General features: G+C 36.9%; 1 protein-coding gene across 1 annotated transcript; it reads left to right on the top strand.

Annotated features, from left to right (window-relative positions):
* The first annotated feature begins 2461 nt into the window (after positions 1 to 2461).
* On the top strand, positions 2462 to 7913 carry IFNG (interferon gamma). The gene is made up of 4 exons (XM_006189690.2): positions 2462 to 3246; positions 4427 to 4495; positions 4590 to 4772; positions 7178 to 7913. The coding sequence occupies exons 1-4, from the start codon at positions 3133 to 3135 to the stop codon at positions 7310 to 7312; spliced, it is 501 nt and encodes a 166-aa protein (XP_006189752.1). The 5' UTR covers positions 2462 to 3132; the 3' UTR covers positions 7313 to 7913.
* The last annotated feature ends 1328 nt before the right edge of the window (positions 7914 to 9241 follow it).

Raw genomic sequence — 9241 nt, 5'->3', positions numbered from 1 at the left:
AAGAAATTCACATGTTGAAAGATGAAAATTTCATCATATGTGATTGACGTCCAGCCTGGGATGCAGGACCAGTTACAGAATCTTCAGGGCAAAATGAAAATGGGAGTCCCTTGTTAAAAAATTATTAGGAATTTCAACAAAGTAACAACAGAGCATTAAGCCAAATGTGGGCTGTTCCAAGTGTGGGGTCCTGGTAGACCATACAGGTCTCATATCCACAAAGATGGGCCCTCTGGGACATCTAACCAATCATTTCAAAACTTTAATTTGCAGTCTTTTTTTTTTTTAAGGAATTCAAGAGTGACCTATTATCTCACAAATTCTACAGAAAAAAATCCCAGAAATCAAAGCCTGATAAGATGTAATTATTTTAATACACCTATCAAACACAGTTATTGGCACGAAACAGTAATTTTAATGGCTATTAATTGGGGATGGGTAGATTAGGGGAAAAGTCTTGGTTCTAGACTTTGCTCTCTATTGTCCAGTGGAATCAACTTAAGCACAGTAATTTGGTTTTTTCTGGTCTTGACTTACAAATCTAAAAAATGAGAGAGTAGGCCACAGGTAATCTCTATAATTCCCTAATTCTACACTGTGCTTGGTCATTCCAATAAGAGTTATTAGAGCTTAAATTTTAGCCATGTGTTTACTAATCTGAAACATCTGGCCATGTTGTAAACATATTCTTAATATACGTCTTTATTTTTGAATAGGTATTTGCAATTTACTAACCCTCAGACAATATATAATTCCTAATTATGGATCCACTATTTTTAACTCCTCAGTCCCAGTATCAGTAGATATATCAACAAATTGGCAGAACAAATTTTTCTTCTTTCCAGAAAGTTGTTAATATTCCTTCCAGTAACTTGGAGTTTGATCATAGGTTTCCTGGATAGTACTCAGCGCCTGCAGTTGTCTGAAGGCTTTGAAAATGGCTTCTTGTCACTGTGTCACCCTGTAAGCACATTATCTGGGCCGTATGTTCGCTTGAGGAGAAATTCAATAGAGCTTTGTGGGCAGCAGTGTAATTTCCACACTTCTCACTTGCTTAGCATGAGGCTTTGGTCCCACAAATACATTTTGATCTTGTTTATCCTTTGGGAAGATAACCCCTCAAAGAATTTTCTGGCCTTTTTCACATAAAAAAATACATTGGAATTGTTCCACTAAGCAGGAGTTGGCTAGAGAGACATAGCATCATGTTTGCAACATTAATCATGAACTCTTTAATTAAAAATGCATTTCCTACAGGTAGTTCTGATAGCATTGGGATTGATTAGAACTGAGGGAAAAGTAGGTCCTTAATTAAGCATTCAAATTCACTTTTAGTCAGTGCTGCCTATGGACAAATCTCCACACTAAAATGGTTTTAGGAAAGAGAAGGGTGTTACAGAAACAAGGGAACAATTTCTGATTTTAAGGAACTCACTCTAATATGGGGGAAGACACATGAGTAACCAACTCTAATATGAGAATGAGGGATCAGGACTCTAAGGATAGTGTGAACCTCTTTCCTAGGCCTGTGTAGAGAATGTGAGATTACTTTTAAGAGGGGTAATTTTGAGAGAACTCATGGAGATAAGGATCTTTAGGCTGGTCTTGGATGGATGGGTACCACTCTGGGAGGTACAGATGCAGGAAATCAAGAAAGAAAGGAACGGCATGAGCAAAGGTTCAGGGTGTATTTTTTAGGAATGACTAGTCGTCCAACATGCCTGGATTGCAATAGATCAGTTTTATTGAGTGCTTACTACATGACAGGCAAAATTCTTATATATATATATATATATATATCTGACTGAATTTTCAACTGAAGCCCTGAAGGAGATACTAATATTAGGCTCATTCTAAATATGAGGAAAGAGTTAAGAAGCTTACTCGAAATCACAGAGCTAGATAGTAGTGGAGCTGGGATTCCAGTCTGCATTCATAACTGCAGTCCTCCGGTGCATGCATTATAGTTTGAAATGCAAGGGGAGCTGGAACCAAATAGTGGAGGGTCTTCTGTGCCATCCTTCAATGTTGTATTTCATAAATAAATTACTGAAGGAGGAGGGAAAATAATCCTATTTTTTGTATTAAAAGGAAAAGAAATAAAAGTTTAAAAAGAATCTTTATTATTAGTGATTATTTGGAACAATTGATCGTCTAGAGCTATGCTGTTCAGTATGGTAGCCTCCAGCCACCTGTGGCTCTCGAGCATCTGAAATGTGACTAGTCCAAATTGAGATGGGCTGTAGGTATAAAATGCACACCAGATTTCTAGGATTTAGTATGACACAAAGCATGTACAATATTTTATTAATAATTTTGTGTATTGATCCATATTGAAATGATATTTTGGGTATACTGGTTTAAGTACAACATATTTTAAAATTGTTTGTACCTGTTTCTTTTTACTTTTAGTAATGGGGCTATTAGAAAATTGGCTTGCATTATATTTCTATTGGGAGGGTGTTGGTCAGAGCAATGTAAAGTTGTGGTCGTTATACTAACCATCTTTGATGAAGGGCTTCCTACCACATCAGTCTTTTAACCACATTCTTTCCTTGCTTTCTGGTCATTTGCAAGAAAAATTTTAAGAGGCACCCCCTCTGTAAAGGTTTGAGAGCCCCTAGAATTTCCTTTTTTACTTGCTTCCGACCGCAAACAAATGATCAATGCAATCTCTGGATGAGGAGTCAACATTTTACAAAGGTAGAGGGAGGAGGTGACAAAAATTTCCAATCCCTGGATGGTGTGAAGTGAAAGTGCTTTCAAAGGATCCCACAAGAATGGCACAGGTGGGCATAATTGGTCTGTCCCTTCGTCAAAAGACCCAAGGAGTTGAAAGGAAATTCTAACTACAACACCCAAATGCCACAAAACCATAGTTATTAATACCAACTAACTAGCATCTCTGTCTATCTGCCACCATCTCATCTTAAAAAACTTGTGAAAATACGTAATCTTGATGAGACTTCAATGAGGTATAAATACCAGCAGCAGAAGGAGACACAGTACATTCTTCTGATCATCTGAAGATCAGCTAATAGAAAAGAAGAGCAGCTAAGTCCTGTGGACCTGATCGACTTAATACAGGAGCTACAGATTTCAACTACTTTGGCCTAACTCTTCCCTGAAACGATGAATTACACAAGTTATATTTTGGCTTTTCAGCTTTGCGTGATCTTGGGTTCTTCTGGTTGTTACTGCCAGGCCCCATTTTTTGATGAAATAGAAAACCTAAAGAAATATTTTGTAAGTATGACCTTTTAACAATACTTGCTTGTGGTTGAAGTGACTGAATGTTGCCTTGAAATTGTAACTATGATGGGCTGTTATCTCTAGTCCACAGTCATTTTGAGAAGACTTGGTGTTCTCGTGAATGTTGGCTGGATGGGTTTTGTTTTGTTCTGTTTTGTTTGAAAACAATCTAGGTATTGCTTTAACTCTCTGCTCAATTTGCTATAGAGACTTAGGGGGGATTTACGAATCCTCCAAAAGATGGGCATAATATGAGTATAGGTGATAGAATTGATAATTTTGAGAATCTAGTCAGTTACGATGTCAAGTAGTAAGCATACTGAAAAAAATGACTGGATATTAGTTTCTGATTTCTCAGGCTACTACAATGGTGACATCATTAAAAGGTCAAGATTAGCATTAAAAATGGTAATCTGAAATAATTGATCAATTAAACAAGGTGAGGTCCTTAAAGCTTTGACTTAAAAAAAAAAAAGAAACACTTACAGTGTTTTTCTCCAAAAAAGTGGTTTAAAAATTCTACTGCCCCATCCATATTATATCTGAGTTACTCTTGGACTCAGTCATTTGCTGAGATTTTTTTTTTTGTAGGAGTTATAATCTGGCTTATAGTTTAAAAATTCTGTTTTGTTTTAAGAGTTTCTTTAAAATTTTTATTTATGGTTAATTAAAATAATTTTTGCATTTAAAATATTATATTAAATGTCCAAAATTTAGCTATTATAATTATAACTGGAGCGATCTTTTAAAGCAGGCATAATACCTTATAGGAAGGCACAGGTAGAGGTTATAGAAACCTGTACCATAGGGGGGCAGTACTTTATAGTGAGATGGCTTTGTTGATTTTTTTTTTCTTACTAGGTTTAAAAATATTTTCTTTTCCTTATTATAGTTATTTTGGACAATTGAAGTATCCTCAGTCTTGTTGAGTTAATTTGTGATGTTGCAATTTAAGAGTTATATTAGAAAATATGAAAGCTAAAATAGCATGATAGTATTTGGCTATATCCAACATAATAGCTTTTGAGAATACTTATTGTTAGACCCGAACAGAGGGTTGGAAAGAATATCTGTGAAAATTGTCAGTATCTGAGTTCAATACAACTTGTAATTTTTATGGCAATTTATGGACTAACTGTAAACCAATTTTTCCTGTTCTTTTTTTCCCCCCCAGAATGCAAGTAATCCAGATGTAGCAGATGGTGGGCCTCTTTTCTTAGAAATTTTGAAGAATTGGAAAGAGGTAAGATGAATATTTCCTTTTAGCTGATTTTCCTGTTGTTTATTTTCTGATGGATAAATTCCATTAACATTTCTTTGTACTCTTTTCTCCCAAGGAGAGTGACAAAAAAATAATTCAGAGTCAGATTGTCTCCTTCTACTTCAAACTCTTTGAAAACTTAAAAGATAACCAGATCATTCAAAGGAGCATGGATATCATCAAGCAAGACATGTTTCAGAAGTTCTTAAATGGCAGCTCCGAGAAACTAGAGGACTTCAAAAAGCTGATTCAAATTCCGGTGAGATGATCTTGATTCTTTCTTTGGTTTCATTGCAGAGGCTCTTGCAAATCACTTAATTCCCTGAAAGTAGGAATTAGCTACTGGTACAATTGTTAAAGCTATGAAATGATCCTGTGGCCAAAACTCAGCCAATTCTGTTCTGTTCTAATTTTGCAAAGTCAGTTACAGGAGTCACTTAAACTTGTGATTTGGTAAAATACTGGCATGATGCCTACTGCACAAATATAAGTGAATGAACAAATCAGTGAGAAAGAAGTAGTGAAAAAGTTGAGGGAAGTATTGACAAGCAGTTTTCCCATTGCCCCTTGTTTGTATGTTGGAAATTCTCTTGCTTCGAATAGGAGGCAAGTGTCTTAATGGAAAGAGCAGTGGGAGGGGGGAAAAGACCAATGCTCCTCCCAGCTCAGCCACTAAAGAAAGGTGTGACCTCAGATGAATCACACGCCTGGCTGGGGCTCAGTTTCCTCATCTTAAAAGGAGACTGTTGGGTTCACTGTAATTTGTATGGTCTCCTTTGCTCTAAAATTCTCTGATGCCGTGAGAATGAGCTAGGAGGAAGGTATGGCCTTTGAGGAGGCAAAGGGCCTCCTACTGCCAGGCTCTGGTCAACCTCTTACATTGTGTAGCCCAAGTAGAGGTGAGAGTGTTGTTTTTTAGAAAAGAAAATAGGTAGATTTTATATCTTAGGAAAGAATTGTCCTATCAACTTTTGGATACTAGAACATCTCAGCTGGAGAAATCCTTGGGCTCCCAAGATTTGTGTTGTTAGATTGTCTTGAGTCTTTAAAGTTTTGGTTTCTAGAAGCTGAAAGATCACTTTGAAGCATAAAGACAAATCCCATTTTCCACAATTTTATCTAAGAGATAAAAATCTTCAGATTCCTTTGGGGTTGGCTTTGGTATAAACAGGCTTGGATGAGAAGAGGAGAGGTCCCATCATGACGTGCTCTCAAGCTCTGTGCCTGGCTCTCACTCTAACTGGGTCTGCCTCTCACCAATCTCCTATCAGCTCCCAGGAACTGAAATAAGTGCTTGCTCTTCAAAAATTTCTCTAGTCTCCAGTACATTAGATGGTATGAAAGTGGCTTAGAGAAATTATAAGACCATTACTACTTCCACTGGTAATGTTTTCCAAAGCAGAGCTCTATTGGCTGCAGGCTAGAGAATGAAAAAGCACTTGTTCCTAACCCAGTGCTGCCCCTGGCCAGCTGTTCAGTCTTGGATAAGTCTCTTAGTTTCTTGATGATGCTTTGAACTTTGGAAAGTGAAATTTATAATTTGCGAACACTCAGCTGGTAGAAACTTTTCTACTCTGCTGTGACTGGGCCTTAAAAAATAATCTGTTGGTCCCATCTTTCTGGAAGCTCCAAGCCTCCTGCTTCACAATGGGCAATCTTGAGTGAGCTCTCAACCACTTTTTGCTCAATTGCTAACATATTTAAGGCATGTTATGCCTTTTAGTCCTATAGTCTAGAATCTCCTACTCATTCTCAGAAATGTGGCAAGGAGGAGTGTTTCCAGCTTTATAAAGAAATATAGTGGCATTTTATGAAGCGTGAATTCATCTAGATTAGAATGAGAAAATAGGTCAATTTGCTGGAATGGAAGGCAGGGTATAGGGAAATTTGTCTTTAATTCCTAGTTTTAAATGTTATATACCAGTAATTGATTATTGCCAATAAATACGATCAGTTTATTTTTCATCTCATTATGGAAAGGATGAGACTGACCTAACTAGAGGGAAATTTAAAATTCTGTGGGTTTCATCCATTGTGGACTTGGTGTTTACAAAGTACTGAACCTGTATCAGCGGTTCTCAAACTTTGGTGGTGTCTGAATTACCTGGTGATGTTAGTAACTACATCATGGCCCAGGCCTACTCCGACTCCATGCACCTGGGTCTCTGAGTTCTTCATTAGGTCTCCAGGTTATTCTGCTACACACCAAAGGTGAGAGCCATTGATCTATAGTAACTCCTTTGATACAGCAAAAATGAAGTACAAAGTGCCAGAAGTGGTAGGGAACCTAGAGATCATTTAGAAAAGAAAGAGATTTGAAGAGGTTAAGTGACTGGTTTAAAGTCAGATTTATTGCACACAGGATTCAAACACACATTTTTGTAGCTCCACTTCAGGGGTCTTTTCACTATATAATTTTCAGAATTCTGTAGCAGTAAATTTAAGGATATGTGATGTGCCCCACCATGTTACAGCACAACTAGAAATTTAATTATAAGATTAGTCTTAAATACTGAAGAAACCAACATTCCATATTAAGGTAATATATTGCTAGTGAAAATAATTTATTTTAAAGGAATACTTCCACTTTCTTGGGCAATGACAGCAGAATATCCTGATGGCTTGTACGGCTGAAATTAACTTTGCTGTTTTCTTTCCCAACAGGTTGATAACCTGAAGGTCCAGCGCAAAGCCATAAGTGAACTCATCAAAGTGATGAATGATCTGTCACCAAAATCTAACCTAAGAAAGCGGAAGAGAAGTCAGAATCTGTTTCGAGGCCGAAGAGCGTCGAAGTAATGGTCATCCTGCTGGCAATATTTGAATTTTTAAATCTAAATCTATTTATTAATATTTAATATTTTACATTATTTATATGGGGTATATATATTTAGACTCATCAAAGTATTTATAATAGCAACTTTTATGTAATGAAAATGAGTATCTATTAATATATGTGTTATTTATAATTCCTGTATCCTGTGACAATTTCATTTGACCCTTTTTTTCCTGACTAACTAGGCAAGTCTATGTGATTATAAGGTTTTATCTCAGGGGCCAACTAGGCAGCCAGCCAACCTAAGCAAGACCCTGTGGGTTGTGTGTTTATTTTACTTGGTGATATAATGAATGCTTATAAATGAAATGATGCCATACAGTTACTGCCTGTTTGAGAGTATGTCTGCATTCTGAGCCACTGCTTTGATGGAATGTCAAACAGACTTGAATGTGTCAGATGATATGACTTGTCCCCCTGATAAAAACAGCATCTCACCTCATCTCATGCCTAGTACTTCAGAATATTGCTGATAACTTAACTGTGATTGCACCCAAATGGAAAGTAATACATTTGTTGAGTTTATCAATATGCAATATATATGAATAAAGTATCATTTTATAATTAATGCTGTGTCAGACTTTTTCTAAGTGAGGACGGGGTTAAATGACTAATGAATTAGTAGGAGGAGAGTCATTTTTAGCTGAGGAAATAGTAGAATTGGATTAAGCTCAATAAAAGTGGCGTTTCTCTCCCCAGGCAATTTGTTGGCTTCCACTGCTCCATTTGGTAGCTGTTTGAGTTTCCTTCCAAAATATAGATTTAATTATGTCACCGTTTACTTCACAGCTTCTGCTGTGGAAAGTAGTCCAAATTGTTTAGTTTGGCACGCAAAGATTTATTTCTATTTCCTCCCTCAACTCCCTATTGCATCTTTCATCTTGGTATTCCCCCATCTTTTCTGTCCACTTTGGGCAAACACCACTGGGTATGGAATAATGAGTGTGAGCCCTAGGGAGAGAGACCTGGACTGAATCTTGGTCCTGCCAAGTTGTGTGACCTTTATATTCTCTAAGCTTTAGTTTCCTCATCTGATAAAGAAGAATAATTATACTGTCCTCATAATACTGTGATGAGAATTTATTCTTTCACTTAAATATTTACTAGGGCACATACTATGTGCTTGGGGCTATTCTAGGCACTTGAGATATATTTGTGAACAAAACCAACAAGAATCCCTGCCCTTGGGGAATTTAGAATTTAGTAAGGGGGAGACAGATAATAAACAAAATACAAAATATGTTAGTAAACCACATGGTATGTTAGATGGTGATAGATGCTATGGGATAAAAATAAAGTAGAATGGGAGAACTGAGAAAACTACAAGTAGGCTAGAGCAAATGGGCCAGAGGTTTAAATGGAGTGATTATTATAGTTGGCTACATTGAAGAGATAACATTTGAGGAAGTACTTGTAAGAGGTAAGGGAGGATTCTAGGCAAAAGGAACATTTTTGCAAAGGCTCTAAAGTGGAAACTTGCCATGAATGATAGAAGAAGAGACCAGCAGACCAGTGTGGTTGGAGCAAAATGAGTCAAGAATAACTAACTTCTTAGCTGAGCAGCTAAAAAGATGAAGTTGTCATCAGATGAGATGGGGAAAACTGGAGTGAGCAGGTTTTGGGTGGAAAATCAGAAATTCAATTTTGAACACTAAGTTGATGGAGCACATCAGATTTCAGAGTGGAGATGATGAGTAGGCAATTAGGTAGATTAGGTCTGGATTTGAGAGAGAACTCAGGACAGTTGACATAAATTTAGGAGCTGAGGGTATAGCAGGTATTTAAAGACCTAATACCAGTTGAACTCAAGAAGGTCATGAGTTTACACAGAGAAGAGAAGAAAAGCAAAAGATTCAGTCTTAAGGCATGTTATCATTAAGAGGTTAGGGCAA

The sequence above is a fragment of the Camelus ferus genome, chromosome 12, assembly GCF_009834535.1.
Source record: "Camelus ferus isolate YT-003-E chromosome 12, BCGSAC_Cfer_1.0, whole genome shotgun sequence".
NCBI lineage: Eukaryota > Metazoa > Chordata > Mammalia > Artiodactyla > Camelidae > Camelus > Camelus ferus.
The sequence above is the reverse complement of the archived record's forward strand: the minus strand, read 5'-3'. Positions and strand labels throughout refer to the sequence as shown.

Bases quoted from the DNA above. Each gene is read 5' to 3' on its own strand.
- IFNG (XM_006189690.2), top strand. From the start codon at position 3,133: ATGAATTACACAAGTTATATTTTGGCTTTTCAGCTTTGCGTGATCTTG. The intron at 3,247-4,426 runs GTAAGTATGACC...TTTCCCCCCCAG, and splicing joins AAAACCTAAAGAAATATTTT to AATGCAAGTAATCCAGATGT. The intron at 4,496-4,589 runs GTAAGATGAATA...TTTTCTCCCAAG, and splicing joins TTTTGAAGAATTGGAAAGAG to GAGAGTGACAAAAAAATAAT.